General features: G+C 35.7%; 2 protein-coding genes across 2 annotated transcripts; both read left to right on the top strand.

Moving 5' to 3' along the window:
• The first annotated feature begins 289 nt into the window (after positions 1-289).
• On the top strand, positions 290-3414 carry LOC110449887. The gene is made up of 3 exons (XM_021497031.1): positions 290-1417; positions 1617-1800; positions 2013-3414. The coding sequence occupies exons 1-3, from the start codon at positions 486-488 to the stop codon at positions 2391-2393; spliced, it is 1497 nt and encodes a 498-aa protein (XP_021352706.1). The 5' UTR covers positions 290-485; the 3' UTR covers positions 2394-3414.
• Positions 3415-21976: 18562 nt separating this feature from the next.
• On the top strand, positions 21977-24735 carry LOC110449886. The gene is made up of 3 exons (XM_021497030.1): positions 21977-22932; positions 23133-23316; positions 23539-24735. Exons 1-3 carry the CDS (start codon positions 21977-21979, stop codon positions 23917-23919), a joined length of 1521 nt encoding a protein of 506 aa, XP_021352705.1. The 3' UTR covers positions 23920-24735.
• Positions 24736-27347: the final 2612 nt, after the last annotated feature.

Here is a 27347-nt window from a genome sequence, read left to right as displayed (position 1 = left end):
CCATGCTAGTTATTGTCTGATGACCACGGTCACTTCCTGAATGACCTGCCTCCGTTCGGACACTTTTATTGTCCATCTTGACAGTTTGATACCGTTTGTCGTAGGAAGTGGTGGTCTACGTCACCAGAATCGATATCGATTGTAGTGAAAACCTGTGTATGCGTCATCGTTTCGTGCCGATGCACATCAGGCAGACCACAACAACCTGCTTACCGTAACAATGAAATGCATATAAAATGGCCAACACATGCGTCATCACCACGACATCGTCTGTATATATATGTCCACCGAACAATGTCCAGTCCAGAAACAACCCAGCTCTCCAACAAAGCATTACTGCCTTAGACTCAAAGAAGACTTTATGTTCGCCAACTGAAAAGTACAGAAAAGGAACAGTTACTATCAGCTTGCATTTTTAAATTAAGAGGACTATTATTTTTCTATACCTTTTAAACCTATATAATACTATCAACTCCAAGGACACAATGAATACCATTCTGCTGTTTGCTATAGCTATGTTCGGAGTCCTATCTAGCTGTAGCGGTCACTATTATCGCCGAAGGACATATTTTCGTCCAGTCGTCCACAAGCGGGGGGTCATTCCTCATCGAGTCTTCATTCACAGATATCCGACCTACATGATCCAGAAGAAGAGTATGGGAACCGTCTACCCTACCAATGGACATGGACCATTCTACAGACCCAACTTTCCCGCCAGTATCAACACATTTCATCCACAAGCGACAGTTAATCCTAATGTAGTGATCCCCTCAAACGGGCGCGTGGTGAACCCAGGATTTGTAGCCCCTAATACTGGTCGTTTTATTAACCCAGTAAATGGTGGTTTTCTAAACCCAGTAAATGGTGGTTTCGTAAATACAGGATTTGTTGTACCCAGAGAAGGCGGAGTTATCCCTGGTGGTGTAAGCGTTGTGGGAACACCAGATGTCACTAGTGTTGTACCAACATTCACAAACCTTGGAATCAATTCAATGTCTGAATTGCCTCCAATGGATTTTAATAAGAATGTAATTATCGACGGAATTGACACTTTCCCTGGAGACAGTTTCCTATTTCCAGGAGCCGGAATAGGTTTTCAGACCAAGGATGTTGGTGCTGACGGGAAACCAGTCGTTCAGGAACAAAACAAAAACGGGGACCAAGCAGCCACACCGGACTCTTCATCTCTTGGTGTTACTTCCGGTATAGATGCAGGTTTTCCGGCTATCAGCCCCGTAGTTATCACAGATACCAGCAACGGAGCAGAGCTTCCAGTTATAACCCCAGTTGTCATCACTGATGCAACTGATTCCACGGGCCTCCCTGATATGACCTTCCCGGAAGTAGGTTTACCAGACACAAACGAGATCTTCCCTGGAGTCGGTGGAGGAAAACAGAACTCTAGCTGCCATAAAACGTAAGTATTTATTGTTCATATTTGCAATTCCTTTTGGTTTCCATGCAAACTTGAATATAAAAAGATATCTTAACAGTGTATAATATAAAAAAAAAACAATGGCATTATGAAAAAGCATTAAATAAATCTTGCTATTTTACATTTTAGCGATATTTGAAAAGCACTAGTTTTATATTCTGTTTATCTTTGTGTTCCTCAGCGGCTGTGACACCGGTGCCGAATGTGTGTTCGCGGAGGAATACATCTGCCCTAGTTACATCCCATCCGTCGCGTGCGAATGTCGGCTGGGATGTCGCCTCGACTACAACTTTATCCCTCTGGGTGGATCCATCACAATCGACGTTTGTGGAAACACGTGTTCCTGTAACAACATGTACGGCGCGGTAAGTTAATTAATACAAACTTTTTATGATGAGTAGCAGACTAGTCGAATTAAGCTTCTTATTAAAACACCTTTTCAGAAACAGTTTTTCAAAACCAAACTGCACAATAATTAGTTTTCTTCTTTATACTGGTTGTTTTGATATCAATCCAAATGTCATGATCTATGTTATAACATTTTAAACTTATCGTTATATATCTTTTATTTTTGTAGGCTGAGTGTACACAGCGCATGTGCAAACCAGAAGAACCAGCTCTTTCCATAGCCGGAACTATTCCCTCAGACAACGATCTCGGAGGATTCCAGGGCGCATTCGATAGTATAACAGAGTTTCCGACGGCGAAAACCGACAGCGGATTCGATCTCCCGCCTAGTGCCTCAAGTCGTGTCACTGTCCCGGAATTACAACTATTCTCCGAACCTATGCAAGTAGTGGAAAAACTTGTGAACGATTCCCCAGTACCGTCTGTCAATGATGGTTCGGCGGCAGAAACACCAGTTGTTGGTGATACACTCAACAACGTCATCGGGATCTCAAACACGGACAATACTGTATCACCTCAGGAATTGTCCACCGAATCTCCAGTAGTCTAATCAAACAGTTACAATATTCCAGCAAATGGCCAAAACATGTCACCAGGTTCGTTAAATTAAAAACGCGGTTTGTTTTGATGAAATTTCTGACTTCATACGTATCTGATTGTGTTCATTTTGAAACCCTCGAGATACTTTTTCATGAAGCTTTTAAGAACATGCAGCTTGATACATCATTGAAGCATGAACTTGCGGATACTGTTGACGTTTTCAATATGGCGTGGACAATAAACTGAATATTTATTATCACGCATTGAATCGAAAAGGATCGTGGTTTTTCATGAACTTCAAATGAAACAGGTTAATCTTGGACAAAGAATATTGGACGTTGAATGTCGGAAAATGGAAATTAACCATTGAATGTTGGACATGAATATGGTTTAATTTACACTGGTGGATGAAAATCAGTGTTTGACTCTCTGACAATGTTCTTCAGACAAGGAATAAGAACAATAACACTGAACTTTGAACACGAAGCGTGGAACATCGAACACTGAGTATCATAAATATTCGTCTGCAATTCAGATATCTGGTAGAAAAACATTGTTGAAAAACATGCTGTAGTTCAGGATTTTCCCCACACTCGTTATAATACATTTTTAATTGTATGGAGTAACAGAATATGCCTGAGATATCAACGATACCTTTGTTTAAAGTCAAACATATAAACGTTACACAGTGTCCTCCTGTGTGGTCATATTCAAGATAAGGAAGGAAGAGAACGATTGAAAGAAAGAGAGAGAGAGATAGAAACAGAGAGAGAGAGTGAAAGGGAAGTTGTTTAGTTATTTATTCCCCCAAAATGCTGTTTTCTTTCGGTTTCATGTTTTGTTTCCATATAAGGACATGCATCGTAATATGTGCTTTATTATTGTGCTAATAGAGTTAAGTCCCCATTAATTTACGTACCTACCTCAATATCAATGCGTCCTTGAACTACATCTTTTATGTACATGAAATCCTTATACAATTTTATGTCATTTTGTGTATTAAATTATTTGCTTTTTTTATAATAAAATGAATTAACTATGAAAAAAATGTTTTTATTTTATTTCTACAAGAGTAAAAGGGAAAAGTCCACTTTGATTTCATGTTGTCGATGAGTTTTCCTATTCTGTATGGGGAAGAAACAATTTCAACTTTTGATCTATCAAGTTTGAAAATATTAGTCATAACAACTGTATAAATGTAAAACCATTAAAGGTAATTATGTATGATTTGTGTTTAAGTTACATTATTTAAATTATCGTTATCTCGTAAATCAGAATTGTCTTGGTTGCATTGTGATACATTGCTTTCCAAATGTATTGTCATATGTTTTACGGGTTCCCTCGTGTGGAACTCTTTTTACAATGCGATGCTTAGCTTCGTTTAATCCCAGTTGGTAAGGATTGATGTTTAAAGTGCCTCTATTCCTTGCGCCCCGACTGTGATGTCGTCCAGGTGGTTCCAATCTGTGGCTGTTCGCACAAAGAATAAGTTTCTGTATTGTTCCGTGTTGCTGTTGGGTATTATGACTGCTCTGTTATTGTTCCTGAAATATACGTTGTCGTGTTTTCTTTTTTTTTTCACGTTGGAAATTAATAAAGTCTTTGCTAGGCATTGATGGAATTTGCTCCTCTACTATTTTATAATAGAATGTTAGTCTCTGTTGTTTTCGTCTTGATGCTAGTGGTGGAAGTTGTAGCTCTTTGAGTAGTTTTGTCATGAATCCCTCTTCCCTTGTTCTGTAATCCTTCTGGATGAAACGCGCCCCTCTCCATTGGATGCTTTCCAATTTGTTAATGTTCGCCTTTATGTACGGGTCCCAGATTATTGCTCCGTATTCCAAGATGGATCTGACAAGAGCAATGTATGCCGTCTTTCTACATTCTCTGGGACAGTGTTGTAGACTGCTTCGTAGGAAGCCTACGGTAGAACTGGCCTTTTTATGGTACTTTCTGCTTCATATCTCCTGATAGTTGTAATCCTAGGTATGGGTTTGTCTGTACGTGATCTAAGTTGTGTCCATCAAGTTGTTATGTGTTTTGCTTTTTCTTCATAATACAAAAAATGTTACATTTTTTGGCATTCAATTTCATCCCCCAGTTTGCAGCCCATGTTTCGAGCTGTTTAATGTCGTCTTGAAGTGTTTCTTGGTCCTTGTTTGAGATTGTTTCTCGATAGAGTAGGCAGTCATCTTCGAAAAGTCTAACTGTTGATTTCACAGAGTATGGCAAGTCAATTATATGGCAAAGGAAGAGTAGGGGTCCTAGTACTGTTCCTTGTGGTACTCCTAACTTGCCTCTTAAGAGAGTTCTCCCTCTATGGCTACCCGCATGTTCCTGCGATTTGGGAAGGTTTTTAGCCATTGGTGCAGAGGTGCTCTGATCCCATATGAATCCAGCTTATGGAGTAATCTGGCATGGGGAACTGTGTCAGAGGCCTTGGATAAGTCAAGTATTGCCATGTCCACTTGTTTGGTTAAAAGATTTCAGTAGATCGTCAATGGTGGTAACGAGTTGTGTTTCACAGGAGTATCCTGAACGGAAGCCATGGTTCAGAGTTGTAAGTACCCTATGTCTGTCCAGATGATCTAATATATGTTTGCATATTATGTGTTCTAGAATTGTACATGGTACTGATGTTAGTGATACCGGACGATAATTTGCTGCTGAGTGTTTGTCTCCCTTTTTGAAGATGCAGGAAATGTTTGCACTTAGCCAGTCTACTTGTAGCTCCCCGGTTGTTATTGTGGACTTGAAAATTTGTGTCAGAATGGGCGTTATTGTTTTTTCTTTCACAATGTTTTATTTCAATAATTTACATATTTGTATATACTAAGCATCTACATCTTATAACCAGCATACATTGTTTTACATATCACTACATCATTCTTCATCTTATAACCAGCATACATTGTTTTACATATCACTACATCTGTGTTATATATCAATACATCATTCTTCATCCTATTACCAGCATACATTGTTTTACATATCAATACATCATTCTTCATCTTGTAAGACGCCTACATTGTTTTACATATCACTACATCATTATTCATCTTATTACATGTATACATTGTTCTATACATCATTCTACTTCATTCTTATTACCGGTATACATTGTTTTATTTTATATTAATTTTCATCAGTTTTTTTTTTAGTTTTTTTTTTAAGTACAATAAATATACGCTATTCTTGCATTCCATGTTAACTATATATTATTTCCTTTTCATTCCAATTATCACACAGGCTCATTCATTCACTCATTATTTTCATTATCAGAGTAGGTAAATTTAAAAAGACTTATTCATTACAGTAGCAACATAATTGTATTTGTATTAATTATAGTTGTGATTTCAATGAATGAATTAAAGCAGTGAATGTATAATTTTGTCTGTTTGCACTTATTTTATTATCCGCTGTATTTTTCAATTGGTTTGTTATCCTATTAAATAATGATAGTTGAATTTGATCTTCATTTTCAAATTTCTGTATATTTCTTGCCTTCCAAATTAGCCATTTAGACTGAAATATGATTAGATTACATAGTTTATTTATATTAACATTATATTCTGAGACACCAAAGATTCTTTCCTTTTCTGTTAAACTAATATGTACATTGCTTGTTGCTAGACATTCATTTAGTAATTGTTCTGTCCTGAACCAAATTGTTTCACTAAACCTGCACCCACTAAAGAGATGATGTTGGGTTTTATGTACTTCTTTGCAAAAGTTACATAGACCATTTGATTTCTGCATTTGTTAAAGTTTATATTCAGTGGTTAAAATTCTGTGCAGGCTTCTCCACTGAAAATCCTTGATTTTCCTGTCAATGATATGGTATTTATAGAGAGCCAGATGGCATTCCAGTCCAATGCAAAAAGATCATTCCATTTCTGAAGGGAATTTATCTATTTACTATTTTGATACAATATATATTTAGTTATTTTGTTAAAACACTTGTTCATGGCTAAAATGCTGTTTTTATAAGTGAAAACTAAGTCATCTGAAATTTTAAAGGTACTAATATTGTTTTCATTATTATTTTGTAGTATGTTTTTCCACCTTGACGGAAGGGCCCCCTCTGATTTTTGAGAATTCCGATATCCAGTTATTTTTACTTTTTAACTTATTCAGTAATTGTTCTGATGAAATAAAGTAATTTTGTTCAACATTCCAGATGTTTTATCTTTGTTATTCCACTCCTTGCCCAATTTTTGAAAAAAAAGTGGATTATTTTTGAATAATATATTTTGATTCCCAAATAGGTTTTAGTTAAGGACATCTTTTGCACTGCTTACAGATACTTTTTTTAGCAGTTTTTGCCAATGCCAAATTCCCTACCGATAAATTGCTGGAATTTTTTTCAACTCCAAATTATGAATGTTGCTGCAATTACATAAGAAATAATCTGTATTGTAAGCTCTTTCATAGCTTTGCATAAAGTGTTTACCTAGTATGTTCCACGTCTGTATTTCACTATGAATAACTCTATATATTCTATTAATTATAAGACAATTCACACAAATCTGAAAATACAAGTTTAACTAATATATATCATAATAAATATATGACTGATTCTGAAAACTGTTCTAAATATTAATTATTATTTTGCAATTATTAGCAGTTATTGTTTATCTGATTACTTATCAGAAGTTGATTTACCTGTGCAATTTACCTGTACACCATAACTGCAATAGACTATAGCTCACTATCATCACAACTGGCCACAAATATAAACATGTGATTTTAAGCAGAGTTGGTGTTCAGGGAAGACCCCGAACCAACATGGCTAACTTGCCGTTGTCGAGGTCCTGTTTTATTTCTATATCGTCCGCCTGCATAAGTATCAGGATAATAGTTATTTACTATTTCCAAAACCCATGTTACTTGCAATAAGAACGACTTTAAATTTAATATCCAAATCAAATCAATATTTGAATTTTCAAACAAGCAGATATTGTTTAAATAGAGCACCGTATTAACAATCCAGTAGTTCTCGGTACAATTTTTCCACTGTTACAACAGAACTATATAAAGCAATGAGTGTTTTTTTAATAAAACAATATAATACATTCTTATAATAAAAATCTAAGCACAGAGTAAGCGAGTAAAATCTGTTTAAAATCAGTTGTAATTATTGCTCCAATTAGTGTTGACATAGTAAAATACGATGTGTTGCTCTAGGTATCTGAGATAATGACAAAACACCGCCTTGTCACCTGTCACGTGTTTGTAGGAGTATATAACATACTCGTATAGTTGTAGGCGAGATCAGTAAAGCCTTACATGTAAACTCATGAATAACACATTCTTATTGTTTGTTTGTAAATAGTTCAAATCAGTGACGAAGATACTGAAAACGGTGACGAAAATTGTTTGTTTATTCTAGAATTATCTACAGTTAATCACTTTACTGCATTCCATGCTAGTTGTTGTCTGATGATCACGGTCACTTCCTGAATGACCTGCCTCCGTTCGGACACTTTTATTGTCCATCTTGACAGTTTGATACCGTTTTGTAGCCCCTAATTCTGGTCGTTTTATTAACCTAGTAAATGGTGGTTTTATTGACACAGTAAATGGTGGTTTCGTAAATACAGGATTTGTTGTACCCAGAGAAGGCGGAGTTATCCCTGGTGGTGTAAGCGTTGTGGGAACACCAGATGTCACTAGTGTTATACCAACATTCACAAACCTTGGAATCAACTCAATGTCTGAATTGCCTCTAATGGATTTCAATAAGAATGTAATTATCGACGGAATTGACACTTTCCCTGGAGACAGTTTCCTATTTCCAGGAGCCGGAATAGGTTTTCAGACCAAGGATGTTGGTGCTGACGGGAAACCAGTCGTTCAAGAACAAAACAAAAACGGGGACCAAGCAGCCACACCGGACTCTTCATCTCTTGGTGTGACTTCCGGTATAGATGCAGGTTTTCCGGCTATCAGCCCCGTAGTTATCACAGATACCAGCAACGGAGCAGAGCTTCCAGTTATAACCCCAGTTGTCATCACTGATGCAACTGATTCCACGGGCCTCCCTGATATGACCTTCCCGGAAGTAGGTTTACCAGACACAAACCAGATCTTCCCTGGAGTCGGTGGAGGAAAACAGAACTCTAACTGCCAGAAAACGTAAGTATTTATTGTTCATATTTACAATTCCTTTTGGTTTCCATGCAAACTTGAATATATAAAATTATAGAAACATTGTATAATATACAAAAAAAAACCAATGGCATTATGAAAAAGCATCAAATAAATCTTGCTAGTTTACATTTTATCGATATTTGAAAAGCACTAGTTTCATATTCTGTTTAATTTTCTTTTCCTCTGCGGCTGTGACACCGGTGCCGAGTGTGTGTTCGCGGAGGAATACATCTGCCCTGGTTACATCCCATCAGTCGCGTGCGAATGTCGGCTGGGATGTCGCCTCGACTACAACTTTATCCCTCTGGGTGGATCCATCACAATCGACGTTTGTGGAAACACGTGTTCCTGTAACAACATGTACGGCGCGGTAAGTAAATTAATACAAACTTTTTATGATGAGTAGCAGACTGGTCGAATCAAGCTTCTTATTAAAACACCTTTTTAGAAATAGTTTTTCAAAACCAAACTGCACAATAATTAGTTTTCTTCGTTATACTGGTTGTTTTGATCCAATCCGAATGTCATGATCTATGTTATAACATTTAAAACTTATCGTTATATATCTTTTATTTTTGTAGGCTGAGTGTACACAGCGCATGTGCAAACCAGAAGAACCAGCTCTTTCCATAGCCGGAACTGTTCCGTCAGACAACGATCTCGGAGGATTCCAGGGCGCATTCGATAGTATAACAGAGTTTCCGACGGCGAAAACCGACAGCGGATTCGATCTCCCGGCTAGTTCCTCAAGTCGTGTCACTGTCCCGGAATTACAACTATTCTCCGAACCTATGCAAGTAGTGGAAAAACTTGTGAACGATTCTCCAGTACCGTCTGTCAATGATGGTTCGGCGGCAGAAACACCAGTTATTGGTGATACACTCAACAACGACATCGGGATCTCAAACACGGACAATACTGTATCACCTCAGGAATTGTCCACCGAATCTCCTGTAGTCTAATCAAACAGTTACAATATTCCAGCAAATGGCCAAAACATGTAACAAGTTTCGTTAATTAAAAAAACCGCGGTTTGTTTTGATGAAATTTCTGACTTCATACGTATCTGATGGTGTTCATTTTGAAACCCTCGAGATACTTTTTCATGAAGCTTTTACGAACATGCAGCTTGATACATCATTGAAGCATGAACTTGCGGATACTGTTGACGTTTTCAATATGGCGTGGACAATAAACTGAATATTTATTATCACGCATTGAATCGAAAAGGATCGTGGTTTTTCATGAACTTCAAATGAAACAGGTTAATCTTGGACAAAGAATATTGGACGTTGAATGTCGGAAAATGGAAATTAACCATTGAATGTTGGACATGAATATGGTTCATTCAACACTGGTGAATGAAAATCAGTGTTTGACTGTCGGACAATGTTCTTCAGACAAGGAATAAGAACAATAACACTGAACTTTGAACACGAAGCGTGGAACATCGAACACTGAGTATCATAAATATTCGTCTGCAATTCAGATATCTGGTAGAAAAACATTGTTGAAAAACATGCTGTAGTTCAGGATTTTCCCCACACTCGTTATAATACATTTTTAATTGTATGGGGTAACAGGAAATGCCTGAGATATCAACGATACCTTATTTTCAAAGTCATACATATAAACGTTACACAGTGTCCTCCTGTGTGGTCATATTCCAGGTAAGGAAGGAAGAGACCGATTGAAAGAAAGAGAGAGAGATAGAGAGAGAGTGAAAGGGAAGTTGATTAGATATTTATTCTCCCAAAATGCTGTTTTCTTTCGGTTTCATGTTTTGTTTCCATATAAGGACATGAATCGTAATATGTGCTTTATTTTTGTGCTAATAGAGTTATGTCCCCATTAATTTACGTACCTACCTCAATATCAATGCGTCCTTGAACTACATCTTTTATGTACATGAAATCCTTATACAATTTTATGTCATTTTGTGTATTAAATTATTTGCTTTTTTATAATAAAATGAATTAACTATGAAAAAAATGTTTTTATTTTATTTCTACAAGAGTAAACGGGAAAAGTCCACTTTGATTTCATTTTGTCGATGATTTTTCCTATTTTGTATGGGGAAGAAACAATGTCAACTTTTGATCTATCAAGTTTGAAAATATTAGTCATAACAACTTTATACATTTAAAATCATTAAAGGTAATTATGTATGATTTGTGTTTAAGTTACACAATTTAAATTATCGTTATCTCGTTAATCAGAATTGTCTTGGTTGCATTGTGATACATTGCTTTCCAAATGTGTTGTCATATGTTTTACGGGTTCCCTCGTGTGGAACTCTTTTTACAATGCGATACTTAGCTTCGTTTAATCCCAGTTAGTAAGGATTGATGTTTTAAATGCCTCTATTCCTTGCGCCCCGACTGTGATGTCGTCCAGGTGGTTCCAATCTGTGGCTGTTCGCACAAAGAATGAGTTTCTGTATTGTTCCGTGTTGCTGTTGGGTATTATGACTGCTCTGTAATTGTTCCTGATTGAATTTGGAATTGGCCTTGATGTCTCACAGTCCTGGAATATACGCTGTCGTGTTTTCTTTTTTTTTCACGTTGGAAATTAATAAAGTCTTTGCTAGGCATTGATGGAATTTGCTCCTCTACTATTTTATAATAGAATGTTAGTCTCTGTTGTTTTCGTCTTGGTGCTAGTGGTGGAAGTTGTAGCTCTTTGAGTAGTTTTGTCATGAATCCCTCTTCCCTTGTTCCGTAATCCTTCTGGATGAAACGCGCCCCTCTCCGTTGGATGCTTTCCGATTAATGTTCGTCTTTATGTACGGGTCCCAGATTATTGCTCCGTATTCCATGATGGATCTGACAAGAGCAATGTATGCTGTCTTTCTACATTCTCTGGGACAGTGTTGTAGAATGCGTCGTAGGAAGCCTACGGTAGAACTGGCCTTTTTTGTGGTACTTGCTATATGTTCTTTCTGCTTCATATCTCCTGATAGTTGTAATCCTAGGTATGGGTTTGTCTGTACGTGATCTAAGTTGTGTCCATTAAGTTGTTATGTGTTTTGCTTTTTCTTCATAATACAAAAAATGTAACATTTTTTGGCGTTAAATTTCATCCCCCAGTTTGCAGCCCATGTTTCGAGCTGTTTAATGTCGTCTTGAAGTGTTTCGTGGTCCTTGTTTGAGATTGTTTCTCGATAGAGTAGGCAGTCATCTTCGAAAAGTCTAACTGCTGATTTCACAGAGTCTGGCAAGTCATTTATATGGCAAAGGAAGAGTAGGGGTCCTAGCACTGCTCCTTGTGGTACTGCTGACTCAACCGTTGCCTCTTAAGAGAGTTCTCCCTCTATGGCTACCCGCATCTTCCTGCGATTTGGGAAGGTTTTTAGCCATTGGTGCAGAGGTCCTCTGATCCCATTTGAATCCAGCTTATGGAGTAATCTGGCATGGGGAACTGTGTCAAAGGCCTTGGATAAGTCAAGTATTGCCATGTCCACTTGTTTACCACGGTCAAAAGATTTCAGTAGGTCGTCAATGGTGGTAGTGAGTATCCTGATCAGAAGCCATGGTTCAGAGTTGTAAGTACCCTGTCCAGATAATCTAATATATGTTTGCATATTATGTGTTCTAGAATTTTTCATGGTACTGATGTTAGTGATACCGGACGATAATTTGCTGCTGAGTGTTTGTCTCCCTTTTTCTAGATACAGGAAATGTTTGCACTTAGCCAGTCTACTTGTAGCTCCCCGGTTGTTATTGTGGTCTTGAAGATTTGTGTCAGAATGGGCGTTATTTTTTTCTTTCTTTCAAAATGTTTTCTTTCCATAATTTACATATTTGTATATACTAAGCATCTACATCTTATAACCAGCATACATTGTTTTACATATCACTACATCATTCTTCATCTTATAACCAGCATACATTGTTTTACATATCACTACATCATTCTTCATNCCAATTATCACACAGGCTCATTCATTCACTCATTATTTTCATTATCAGAGTAGGTAAATTTATAAAGACTCACAATTCTTTTTGTACTTATTCATTACAGTAGCAACATAATTGTATTTATATTAATTATAGCTATAGCTGTGATTTCAATGAATGAATTAAAGCAATGAATGTATAATTTTGTCTGTTTGCACTTATTATATTATCCGCTGTATTTTTCAATTGGTTTGTTATCCTATTAAATAATGATAGTGGAATTTGATCTTCATTTTCAAATTTCTGTAGATTTCTTGCCTTCCAAATTAGCCATTTAGACTGAAATATGATTAGATTACATAGTTTATTTATATTATCATTATATTCTGAGACACCAAAGATTCTTTCCTTTTCTGTTAAACTAATATGTACATTGCTTGTTGCTAGACATTCATTTAGTAATTGTTCTATCCTGAACCAAATTGTTTCACTAAACCTGCACCCACTAAAGAGATGTTGTTGGGTTTCATGTACTTCTTTGCAAAAGTTACATAGACCATTTGATTTCTGCATTTGTTTAAGTTCATATTCAGTGGTTAAAATTCTGTGTAGACTTCTCCGCTGAAAATCCTTGATTTTCCTGTCAATGATAGTGTTATTTATAGAGAGCCAGATGGCATTCCAGTCCAATGCAAAAAGATCATTCCATTTCTAAAGGGATTTTATCTATTTACTATTTTGATACAATATATATTTAATTATTTTGTTAAAACACTTGTTCATGCCTAAAATGCTTTTTTTTTATAAGTGAAAACTAAGTCATCTGAAATTTTAAAGGCACTAATATTGTTTTCATTATTATTTTGTAGTATGTTTTTCTCCACCCTGACGGAAGGGCCCCTCTGATTTTTGAGAATTCCGATATCCAGTTATTTTTACCTTTTAACTTTTTCAGTAATTGTTCTGATGAAATAAAGTCATTTTGTTCAACATTCCAGATATGTTTTATCTTTGTCATTCCACTCCTTGCCCAATTTTTGAAAAAAAGTGGATTATTTTTTAATAATAAATTATGATTTCCAAATAGGTTTTGGTTAAAGACATCTTCTGCACTGCTTACAGATACTTTTTTTAGCAGTTTTTGCCAATGCCAAATTCCCTCCCGATAAATTGCTGGAATTTTTTTCAACTCCAAAATATGAGTGTTGTTACATCTACATAAGAAATAATCTGTATTGTAAACTCTATCATAGCTTTGCAAAAAGTGTTTACCTAGTATGTTCCACGTCTGTATTTCACTATGAATTATTCTGTGTATTAGTTTGATTCTAGTCATTGTAACAATTATCTCTATATCAATCATATTTAACCCTCCCTGCCCCTTTTCTAAATAAACAGTTTCTTTTGCCACCTTATTTATTTTACTACCCCAAAGAAATTCATATATTCTTCAGGTATGGTGTTTTGTGCTAATTCATAAGTTAACCGAGAGCATAGAAGGGATTTGCTTATTAGAGTTTTCCCTTCTAATGACAGATTTCTCACTTTCCATGTATTGATTATGTTTTTAATTTTTTTAATTTTACTCTCCCATAGCCTTGTTTTATCTATACTATATCCATGAAATATTCCTAATACCTTGATATTGTCTATGACCCATGATATATCTGTATAGTTTGGGGGTATTTGCTTCCAGCTGCCTATGTACAGACCTTTTGTTTTCTTTTTATTTACCTGTGCACCTGATGCTTTCTCATATTTTCTAAAAGCTTGAATAAAAACGGCAGTGAATTTTCTTTACCTAGAAACAGTTGTGAATCATCTGCAAACATGCCTATTTTTTCTTGGATTTTTATATTATTCACTTTTGGGAGGTCAATACCTGTTATATTTTTATCTTTCCTTATGGAGCAGGCAAGTGCCTCTGCCTGAATTATATATAATAGTGGTGCCAAAGGACATCCTTGTTTTACAGAACGTGATAGGTTAAAGAAATTGGTCATATGGCCATTTGTTAGAATACAGCTTTTGGAATATTTGTAGGTCATGTTAATGTACTCTATCATTGTTTTTCCAAAATTAAATTTCCTTAAACTGTTCTCTAACCAGCTCCATTCTACTCTATCAAACGCTTTCTGTTGATCTAGAAAAAATATCATCCCTCCCTTCTTTTCTATATCAGTATTTTCAATAATATCGGACAGCAAACGTATAGATTCCTCAATATTTCTACCTTTAATAAAGCCTCTTTGGTCGCTATAAATGACATTTGGTAATATAGGTTTAATTCTCTCTGCAATTATCTTAGCTATGATTTTATAGTCTGTATTAAGTAGTGTGATTGGTCTCCAATTGGCTATATCCTCCCTCTCCCCTTGTTTGTGCATGAGTCTAATTATCCCTTTATACTGTGGTAATAAATATTTCTTTAATTACCTGTGTAAATTCCTTTTTGATGCTATGCCAATAAAGTTGATAGAATTCTGAGATAATGCCATCACTACCTGGAGCTTTATTGTTTTTCAGAGTTTTAATAACTTTTTGAATTTCTTCTTCTGTCGGAATTTTATTACAGTTTTTCTTTTCCATCTCTGTTAATTTGGTGTCTATATTCATTAAAAGTTTTGCTGCCTCTCGTTCATCCGAACCCTCAGATGAGAATAATTTTTGGTAAAATTTTACTTGTTCTTTTAAGATGGTATCTATATCCGAACTATACTGTCCATTTTCACATTTAATTGATGACCATTGTTTATTTTGTGCTCTCAATTTTTCTAAATTGAAAAAGTAACGAGTAGCTTGTTCACCCTCCTTGTTCCATTGTACCCTTGACCTTACTCTTGCAGCCTCTGCAAGATTATTATAATAAGTTTGAATTTCTGATGTAAGTTCCAAAAGTTCCCTTTCATTATAAATTGAACCCATATCCTTTTTCCCTTGCAATTCTTTTAATTTTGATTCTATTGTTTTTATATATGTTTTTGGTTTATTAATTATATGACTACATGTAACACGTAATTGTTGTATTTCTATTTGTGTAAGTTCCCACCAGTTCATTTTACTTTCATAGTCCTCTATATATTTTTTCCAATTGTTCCAAAAAACTTTTAACATTTCTTTAAAACAATCTGATTTTATTATATCAAAACTCATCTTCCAGTATCCCTTTCCTAATTCAATTTCATCTAAATTGAGAATCACAACAGATGAGCCATAGTGGTCATTTTCTGTCGAGGGACATAACTCTATACTGGAATTTATTATCATGTGATCAATTGATTTGCTTGTTAGAAAATAATCTATTCTTGATTGTTTCCTCCCTCTTTTGAAGGTATATGATTTTAATCCTGGGTTTCTACGACGCCGAATGTCTTCAACAGCCAGATTTGTTATTAGTAGTTTTAGTTCATTTTGCCCTATTTCAACATGTGATGTACAATTTTTCCTATCCATTTCTATATTTTGAACACAATTAAAGTCTCCAACTAGAATATGTTTCTGGTCATTACCACTTATATCTTTGAGTTTTTGCATCATGTTCTTGAAAAATAAAATTTTCTCATTTTCCTCATTTGGTGTATATACATTAGTTAACCAAAAAGTACTTGTTTCTAATTCTAGTTTTAAAATAATTAATCTTCCATCAGTGTAAATAATAATTTGCAAGACCTTCAAGTTAAGGCCTTTTCTTATAAGAATAGCTACCCCCCTGAAAGACGAGTACCCATTTGCCCAGTATGTATTTCCATTCCATTCCTTGTCCCACTTTTTTGTATATTACTGTCACCACAGTGTGTTTCTTGCAATAATGCAATATCTACGTTTTGGCATGTTAACCAGTGAAAAATATTCCTTCTTTTCACAAAATCATTCAAACCATTGACATTGATAGATGTAAGTTTAAGATGCATGAGAAAATTGCATTAGTAATAGTATTAAAATTCACTAATTTTATTATTTTTATTTTTATTTTTTTGGGCGTTATTGGTCTGCACACACTTTTAGAACACGATTTGGAATGTTATCTGGCCCCGACGCTTTGGAAGGATTTAGATTTCGTAGGAGCTTTGCTATTCCCTCTTGCTTAATATTTAGATTAGGAATCGTGTTTATACGTGTTTTTGGCGAGATTTTGTTGTTATTACGGGTGAAGACGGTTGATAATTGGTTAAGTAAAATTTGTGTCTTTTCTTTGCTGTCGCTGACAATGGTGCCCTGTGATTTTAGTGCTGCCACCCCTATGTTATCCTGTTTCCTTGATTTTACATATTTCCAGAATAGTTTAGAGTTGTTCTGATCGAGTCCCTCTTGTATAACATTGGATACATAAGCGTTTTCCACTTTCCTTATTTCACGTTTGCAGTTTTTTCGATAGTGCCGGTAGTTATTCCAATTTCCCGTCTTTTTTGCTTGGTTATAAAGGTGTGGGTTTTCTTCAGCATTTTCCTTATCCGTTTGTTGAACCATAGTAGATTAATGTTGGATTTTACAGTTCTAGTTGGTATATTTGAATTTAGTGAGTTTAGTAGGTTATTTTTGAATTTCTGCCAGCATTCTTCTGCTCCTTTTTTGTTTTCAACCATGTTATTAATGGTTTGGCTAAGACTGTCAATTTCCTTCTTATTTCCACCCAATTTGCTCTTCTCCACATGTACGATTTCCTTTTTTGGTGTTTTCTGGTAGTGTGGTTTGGTGTCCTTGTCAGTGACCACGATGTCATGGTCCGAGATGCCTGGTATATTATTCGATGTTTTGATTAGGCTAGGGTTTGTAATAAACACTAGGTCAAATAGGCTCTTTTCTCTTGTAATTTCTTCATGGATTTGCGTGAGGCCTGCTAGTATAGTTGTATCAATTAGCGGACGTTGGATTTCTTTGTCATTTGCTTCGTGTCGTATCGTTAGGTTTTCCCAGTTTATGCCTGGGCAATTAAAATCACCTGTAAGTATGATCTTATTTGCAGAAGGGTTTTGTGTTGCTAATTTCAATGATTTGTCTAGCTCGTCGATAGTTTTGGTATCCCTGTGTGGCATGTAGAAAGCGCCAATGATGAGGTATTTTGCATCTTTAACTTTTATTTTTACCCATTCAATGTTACAGTTGGTTACTAGTTCTGGTTGTTCTGTTGAGACAATGTCTTTGTTGACAAGTATGAACACTCCTCCCCCTAATGTTCCTCGGTCATTGTGTCTCCTGCGAGAAGCTGGTAACACATAGGTATTGCTATGTCGGCGTAGTCGATAGCTTGAGTTTCCTGGAGCCGATCAAACTCAAACTTCATGCAGTGCTTCCTTACTAAAAGTGCTTGCTTTGAATTGCTTTTCAGGTCCGAAGGTCAAAGGTCAAGGTCACTGTTACTATAAATAGAAAATCTGTTTTCAAGTTTCCTTGGGCCGATCAAACTCAAACTTCATGCAGTGCTAAGCATACTTGCATTTTCAAAACCTCTCGACTCGCCGTGTATATAAAACACCTCGGATATACCACTCCACTCGTCATGTATACAAAATGTATTCGATCTAATACTCCACTCAATGTGTCTACTAATTAAATGCCTTGGATCTACCACTCCACTCATCATGTATACAAAATACGCCTTTAGTCTTCCACTTAACTCACCGTGTATACAAAACGCCTTGGCCACCTGACTCGCATTATATACAAAACGCCTTTAATCTGTCACTCGACTCACCATGTATACTAAACACCTTGGATCTACCACTTCACTAAACTGTATACTGGACGGCTTCGATCTACCACTTGACCCACCGTGTATACCTCTGAAATGACAACAACACTAGCTGTTTAACATCATAATCCACAAGTTTATTTATTTATTTATAAGAAATCATCCGACAAATCATACAAGTTAAACTTGGAATTGAGACAATGAGTATCCATAGCAAGTTCCTAAAAAATCATAGTATACTTCCCAGAATAACAGATTATATAACAAAATGATGCCATCCAAAAACATAATCTATGATTATTGCTTACTTTTAACATTATTTCTTGCAATGAAAAGTGTATCTAATTCTTCGTAATCTCCCAGCTTCCTGCGCAGGCGACACATCCACTTCCGTGGAATTCTTGTTTCTGTTGGTAGTGTAATTTTCTGGCAATATTTCTGAAGATAAGATTGCATGTTTTTTTGGATTTTACAATTCTACAATTAACGGTAACAATGCGCAAGTTTCTTTTCGGTGGAAATCGATTTTTCAATCCCGATACTTTTCCTGGTGTTAAGTTGGATGGAGTGTTTGACGTGTCTAGCAGTGACGTTGTTTTGTTGCTTTTTGGACTACTTGTTTTCAGAGGTTGGAAGCTGAGGTTCATTACAGTCTGTGATGCTTTCTGGTGTAGTAAGCGTTTCGTAATAACTGACATTATTAGTTCGTAGGTGTGAAAAGTGAATGTTGACACATTTATGCTGTCACATTTACAGCACATCCATTGGACATTTGAACGATGCAACAGTTCATAATCGGTGGTACATAGTTCAATACATGATTTGTGATGCCAGATGTCACAGCAATCACAACATACTCCTTCACGTTTCCATGTGACAGGGAGCTCGCAGAACCAACGGCTCATTCCCCGAACACCAACTCTGGAGAATTGAAAGGAAGGTGTTTATATAGGAAATTCTCTGAAGTTTAGTTATAGCCTGTTTCAACTAAGAATGTCAACTCATTTTGTAGATATGATACAAAAGTCAATAATAAAATGGATAAACAGTTTTTATTTCCTACATATAACTGTAATACACATGTTATACAGCACTAAGTAATAGAAAATAATCATTAAATATTAATTTGTACATTATATGAAAAAGAAAAAAAAACATTACATTATATGAAAAACAAAATTCCTTAACTTAAGCCACATTGATACTAATGTCAGCAATAAAATACAGTTTCTATTCCTTCATATAACAGTAACACACATTTAATACAGTTATTATTAAACATGAATATAAACAGTAAACCTTTCTGGGGCTAAAGTAGATGAAGAATTTTACATGAATCATGATGATTTTAGTTGGAATGGATATTGGAATTCAGAAGTTTTGCCAAAAAGTATAAAATCTTCCTTTATTTCGAATGTTTGGTCAGTTGTTAAGTATATCCATCTACGTATGTCTTGCTAGAAGTTATTTGTTATTTGACACTGTTAAAAAGATGTTCTATAGTTTCTTTGCTTTCTTGGCATAAATTACATAAATCACATTTTTTGATTCCAATTATTTTCAAATAATGATTAAGTGGAAGTATTCTTGAAAGAAGCATGAAAGTGAATCATTGAATGCTAGTTTTAAGTCCATATATAAAGTTTTCTAAATCAATCATGTTGAGTCCACCCTCACCATAGTCTTGAACAATTGTTGAGCGTTTTATTTTATCAATTGGTGATTGCCAGACAAAATTGTATTTTTTGTTGTTCAATGATTGAATTATGTCTTTACTTGGAGTAGGGAGAGATATAAACAGGTGATTCATTTTTGCAATAATAAGAGATTTAAGAACAGTTATTCTCCATGTAGGTATTAAAATTCTTCTTGGCCATTGATGTAACTTGCCATCTATAATACTTATTATTTTGTTGAAATTTAGAGTAACCATGTCTTCTAAATTGACAGAGAAATCAATCCCAAGTAAGGTAAATTTGGTTGTTTCCCATTTTAGTTTCCACCTTCGATGGTATACATCAGCACTAAAGTTTTTGCTACCTATCCATATAGCATTTGTTTTTTCAGTATTTACTTTTAACCCTGATATGTTAGCATATTTATCATATAAAGATTTTGTGCCATTTAAAATAACGGATGTGTCATCAGCGAACTGTGAGAGCCCGTGTTCTTTGTTATTTATGTTTATGCCATTAAAGGTTGTCTTTTTTTTTTACCATGATAGCTAATATTTCAGCTATCAAAAGAAATAAGTAAGATGATACCGGATCCCATTGTCTACAGACCCTTTTTTATGTCTACATAGTATGATGAAAACCATTCCGTATGATAGCCGAGGAAGTATTTGTATTAAAACATAACAGATAATAATATCAAACTGAAGTCACACAAGTTTAACACAATTCATAGAAATCTGAAAATAAGTACAAGTTTAACTAATATATGACAATAATTACAAGACAATTCACACAAATCTGAAAATACAAGTTTAACTAATATATATCATAATAAATATATGACTGATTCTGAAAACTGTTCTAAATATTAATTATTATTTTGCAATTATTAGCAGTTATTGTTTATCTGATTACTTATCAGAAGTTGATTTACCTGTGCAATTTACCTGTACACCATAACTGCAATAGACCATAGCTCACTATCATCACAACTGGCCACAAATATAAACATGTGATTTTAAGCAGAGTTGGTTTTCAGGGAAGACACCGAACCAACATGGGTAACTTGCCGTTGTCGTGGTCCTGGTTTTTTTCTATATCGCCAGCCTGCATTAGTATCAGGATAATAGTTATTTATTATTTCCAAAACCCATGTTACTTGCAATAAGAACGACTTTAAATTTAATATCCAAATTAAATCAATATTTGAATTTTCAAACAAGCAGATATTGTTTAAATAGAGCACCGTATTAACAATCCAGTAGATCTCGGTACAATTTTTCCATTGTTACAACAGAACCATATAAAGCAATGAGTGTTTTTTTAATAAAACATTATAACACATTCTTATAATAAAAATCTAATTACAGAGGAAGAGAGTACAAAAATCTGTTTAAAATCAATTGTAAGTATTGCTCCAATTAGTATTGGCATCGTAAAATACAATGTGTTGCTCTAGGTATCTGAGATAATGACAAAACAACGCCTTGTCACCTGTCACGCGTTTGTAGGAGTACATAACATGCTCGTATAGTTGAAGGCGAGATCACTAAAGCCTTACATGTAAACTCATGAATAATGCATTCTTATTGTTTGTTTGTAAATAATTCAAATCAGTGACGAAGATACTGAAAACGGTGACGAAAGTTGTTTGTTTATTCTAGAATTATCTACAGTTAATCACTTTACTGCATTCCATGCTAGTTGTTGTCTGATAACCACGGTCACTTCCTGAATGACCTGCCTCCGTTCGGACACTTTTATTGTCCATCTTGACAGTTTGATACCGTTTGTCGTAGGAAGTGGCGGTCTACGTCACCAGGAGCGCGTTCGATTGTAGTGGAAACCTGTGTATGCGTCATCGTTTCGTGCCGATGCACATCAGGCAGACCACAACAACCTGCTTACCGTAACAATGAAATGCATATAAAATGGCCAACACATGCGTCATCACCACGACATAGTCTGTATATATATGTCCACCGAACAATGTCCAGTCCAGAAACAACCCAGCTCTCCACCAAAGCATTACTGCCTTAGACTCACAGAAGACTTTATGTTCGCCAACTGAAAAGTACAGAAAGGAACAGTTACTATCAGCTTGCATTTTTAAATTAAGAGGACTATTATTTTTCTATACCTTTAAAACCTATATAATACTATCAACTCCAAGGACACAATGAATACCATTCTGCTGTTTGCTGTATCTATGTTCGGAGTTCTATCTAGCTGTAGCGGTCACTATTATCGCCGAAGGACATATTTTCGTCCAGTCGTCCACAAGCGGGTGGTCATTCCTCATCGAGTCTTCATTCACAGATATCCGACCTACATGATCCAGAAGAAAAGTATGGGAACCGTCTCCCCTACCAATGGACATGGACCATTCTACAGCCCCACCTTCCCCGCCAGTATCAACACATTTCATCCACAAGCGACAGTTAATCCTAATGTAGTGATCCCCTCAAACGGACGCGTGGTGAACACAGGATTTGTAGCCCCTAATTCTGGTCGTTTTATTAACCCAGTAAATGGTGGTTTTATTAACCCAGTAAATGGTGGTTTTCTAAACCCGGTAAATGGTGGTTTCGTAAATACAGGATTTGTTGTACCCAGGGAAGGCGGAGTTATCCCTGGTGGTGTAGGCGTTGTGGGAACACCAGATGTCACTAGTGTTGTACCAACATTCCCAAACCTTGGAATCAACTCAATGTCTGAATTGCCTCCAGTGGATTTCAATAAGAATGTAATTATCGACGGAATTGACACTTTCCCTGGAGACAGTTTCCTATTTCCAGGAGCCGGAATAGGTTTTCAGACCAAAGATGTTGGTGCTGACGGGAAACCAGTCGTTCAGGAACAAAACAAAAACGGGGACCAAGCAGCCACACCGGACTCTTCATCTCTTGGTGTTACTTCCGGCATAGATGCAGGTTTTCCGGCTATCAGCCCCGTAGTTATTACAGATACCAGCAACGGAGCAGAGCTTCCAGTTATAACCCCAGTTGTCATCACTGATGCAACTGATTCCACGGGCCTCCCTGATATGACCTTCCCGGAAGTAGGTTTACCAGACACAAACCAGATCTTCCCTGGAGTCGGTGGAGGAAAACAAAACTCTAGCTGCCATAAAACGTAAGTATTTATTGTTCATATTTGCAATTCCTTTTGGTTTCCATGCAAACTTGAATATATAAAGTTATAGAAACATTGTATAATATACAAAAAAAAAAAAGGGCATTATGAAAAAGCATTAAATAAATCTTGCTAGTTTACATTTTATCGATATTTGAAAAGCACTATTTTCAAAATCTTTTTAATTTTCTTTTCCTCAGCGGCTGTGACACCGGTGCCGAGTGTGTGTTCGCGGAGGAATACATCTGCCCTAGTTACATCCCCTCAGTCGCGTGCGAATGTCGGCTGGGATGTCGCCTCGACTACAACTTTATCCCTCTGGGTGGATCCATCACAATCGACGTTTGTGGAAACACGTGTTCCTGTAACAACATGTACGGCGCGGTAAGTTGATTAAAACAAACTTCGGATTTTATGATGAGGATTAATTTAGACTGGTAGAATCAATGTTCTTATTAAAACACCTTTTCAGAAATAGTTTTTCAAAACCAAACTGCACAATAATTAGTTTTCTTCGTTATACTGGTTGTTTTTATATCAATCCAAATGTCACGATCTATGTTATAACATCTAAAACTTATCGTTATATATCTTTTATTTTTGTAGGCTGAGTGTACACAGCGCATGTGCAAACCAGAAGAACCAGCTCTTTCCATAGCCGGAACTGTTCCCTCAGACAACGATCTCGGAGGATTCCAGGGCGCATTCGATAGTATAACAGAGTTTCCGACGGCGAAAACCGACAGCGGATTCGATCTCCCGCCTAGTGCCTCAAGTCGTGTCACTGTCCCGGAATTACAACTATTCTCCGAACCTATGCAAGTAGTGGAAAAACTTGTGAACGATTCTTCAGTACCGTCTGTCAATGTTGGTTCGGCGGCAGAAACACCAGTTATTGGTGATACACTCAACAACGTCATCGGGATCTCAAACACGGACAATACTGTATCACCTCAGGAATTGTCCACCGAATCTCCTGTAGTCTAATCAAACAGTTACAATATTCCAGCAAATGGCCAAAACATGTAACAAGTTTCGTTAATTTAAAAACGCGGTTTGTTTTGATGAAATTTCTGACTTCATACGTATCTGATGGTGTTCATTTTGAAACCCTCGAGATACTTTTTCATGAAGCTTTTACGAACATGCAGCTTGATACATCATTGAAGCATGAACTTGCGGATACTGTTGACGTTTTCAATATGGCGTGGACAATAAACTGAATATTTATTATCACGCATTGAATCGAAAAGGATCGTGGTTTTTCATGAACTTCAAATGAAACAGGTTAAGCTTGGACAAAGAATATATGACGTTGAATGTCGGAAAATCGAAATTAACCATTGAATGTTGGACATGAATATGGTTCATTCAACACTGGTGAATGAAAATCAGTGTTTGACTGTCGGACAATGTTCTTCAGACAAGGAACATGAACAAGAACACTGAACTTTGAACACGAAGCGTGGAACATCGAACACTGGGTATCATATGATATTATATAGTAATATCTTAAAAGTATTTTCAAAAACAGAAATATTTGTCTGCAATTCAGATATCTGGTAGAAAAAAAACATAGTTGAAAAAAAATGCTGTAGTTCAGGCTTTTTTCCAAACTAGTTATGATACATTTTTAATTGTATGGGGTAACAGGAAATGCCTGAGATATCAACGATACCTTATTTTCAAAGTCATAAATATAAACGTTACACAGTGTCCTCCTGTGTGGTCATATTCCAGATAAGGAAGGAAGAGAACGATTGAGAGAGAGAGAGAGAGAGAGAGAGAGAGAGAGAGAGAGAGAGAGAGAGAGAGAGAGAGAGAGAGAGAGAGAGAGAGAGAGAGAGAGAGAGAGAGAGAGAGAGAGAGAGAGAGAGAGAGAGAGAGAGAGAGAGAGAGAGAGAGAGAGAGAGAGAGAGAGAGAGAGAGAGAGAGAGGAAGTTGTTTAGTTATTTATTCTCCAAAAATGCTGAAACTGGAGAAAAGTTTCCTTTCGGTTTCATGTTTTGTTTCCATATAAGGACATGAATCGAAATATGTGCTTTATTTTTGTGCTAATAGAGTTATGTCCCCATTAATGTACGTACCTACCTCAATATCAATGCGTCCTTGAACTACATCTTTTATGTACATGAAATCCTTAGACAATTTTATGTCATTTTGTGTATTAAATTATTTGCTTTTTTTATAATAAAATGAATTAACTATGAAAAAAATGTTTTTATTTTATTTCTACAAGAGTAAACGGGAAAAGTCCACTTTGATTTCATTTTGTCGATGATTTTTCCTATTCTGTATTCAACTAATTCAAATAGTGAAATGGGTTTTAATTGATAATTTACATGTTCAATATTGAAGACGGTCCCTGGTGAATGTCAGTCTTTTAAGGATTTGTTATTACGCCTTAATTGCTGTTTTGAATTAATTATGATCATACACAAAGTATGATAAACGAGTCAATGTAATATCTGACACGTTTCGTCATGACATACAGGTTAATTGTAAGTTGTACGAGGGACACACACGTTCTGTGTGTAAATGAAGTTTGTTTTCAAAAGAGTGTCCTAATATTTCATCTAAGCCCTGACCAGTACATTCAAAGCATACATTACATTTTGCTTTTGTATCGAATAGGTGAATGTAGTTCGACTAAATGATCTATCAAGTTTGAAAATAGTAATCATAACAACTGTATATGTATGATTTGTGTTTAAGTTACACAATTTAAATTATCGTGATCTCGTAAATCAGAATTATCTGGGTTGCATTGTGATATATTGCATTCCAGATGTGTTGTCATATGAATCATTCATTAAATCATATTCGTGTGGAACTCTTTTTACAGGAGCTTTATGCCACGTGAACTCTGACATGACCCTCCGTTTTGTTTCGGCTGTGTTCCTTGGTTTCGCTAGTAGGATTTACTGAATAGGAAGACTTGAAACGTACGTAAAGCTAGTATCTATGAATATAACTGTTGTCTTTTCTAGTAGTACCCTTATTCACCTAATTATTAAATATTTAAACACAAAAACAGATCCTGGAATCTTTAGTAGAGATAACACAGCTGGAACAGGTTTGGGTGTTATTCAAAGCAGGTAAATACTTGTTGTCAAACCCTAAGCATAATCCTCTTACAAAAATTATCTGTCGAATTTGACGCAATTTGGTTAAAATGATAAAATGTTTTTCGGCGTACCAATATCTTATATTGTCTCTTTCGAAATTATGTAGTAAAACAACAGGAGCCTGAAGTTCTGTCAATAATTAATAATAACAGAAATACAAAATATTACCTATAATATACTTAACGAGAAAATGCAGCAAAGCTGCTGGACACCAAATCTATTTAATGAAAATGACTTGCTGACATTCCAACAACCAAGAGGGACCGGATCATGCATACTTGAGTTTATTTAATCATGATTGTATAAATTGTTGATGGCATTAATTTTGTCGTTTAGAATATTCCGTTCACGCTCAATATCCTTACATTTTGCACTATTGTCACTCAATAATCTTACAGCACGCAAATGAACATTTTTAACAACATGTTTAAGTGTCAACTATTTGGTAATAACGTCATCTTCTGAGAGACAGAAGTCCGGGACATTACAGGATTTGCATAAAATAACATTTATACCTTTGGTCAAAATCGCAGAGATGTTTACAAATATTTCTTTTGACAATGTATATGTTCCTTAAATATCAACTGTCTTCTAGGTTAAAGCGTAAATCGTAGCCCCCCTTTGAATAATAGATATAACTTGTCCAGACTGCTACGAATTTTGCCACAACGCTGGGGTTTTTCTTGTATCTATACTGTATTGAAGATATGTATCCATCAAATGAGGAATTCGTGATATTTCACGTGTAAACTGTTTATGCAATACAGCGCATGCGTCCGTTGAAGAACATAGGTCAGGGTATCCCTAGCAAGAATAAATAACACAGTTTCCTGTGAATGTTTGTAGATCACGAAGGCTTTTTAAAACCTGTTTTATGAACTAAGATAAAACACACAAAAATTGGAAAATTGGAAGAGAAACTTCTTATTCGTTTTGAATGTACATATAATGATTAAAATGTATCCTTTTATCCTTTATGAGGTATGTAGCACAGTTTTGTTCAAACATATTTCAAAAATTCTTTGGCCGTGCATCGTAGGAACAATCATCAATGTTACAAAGATGCTTTTCAATGCTTAAATAATTTGGAATCGGTAAAGGGAAATAACTCAGGACTGCTTAAATAATACATTTCAAATGCTGCTATCTGGGATGTATAAATGCACAGCATCAAGATGAGAGATGAAAACTTTGAAAGGGGAAGTTACTCTTAGCCAGAACAGATTGTTTTGGTGCGGCTTCTTTGCATAAGGGTACAATTTCGGAAGTGGAAATCTTAAGCTTCTT

The sequence above is a fragment of the Mizuhopecten yessoensis genome, unplaced genomic scaffold (genome assembly GCF_002113885.1).
Source record: "Mizuhopecten yessoensis strain PY_sf001 unplaced genomic scaffold, ASM211388v2 scaffold4837, whole genome shotgun sequence".
Taxonomy (NCBI): Eukaryota; Metazoa; Mollusca; class Bivalvia; order Pectinida; family Pectinidae; genus Mizuhopecten; species Mizuhopecten yessoensis.
Note: the sequence above shows the minus strand (reverse complement) of the source record. Positions and strands in the feature narration are given on the sequence as shown.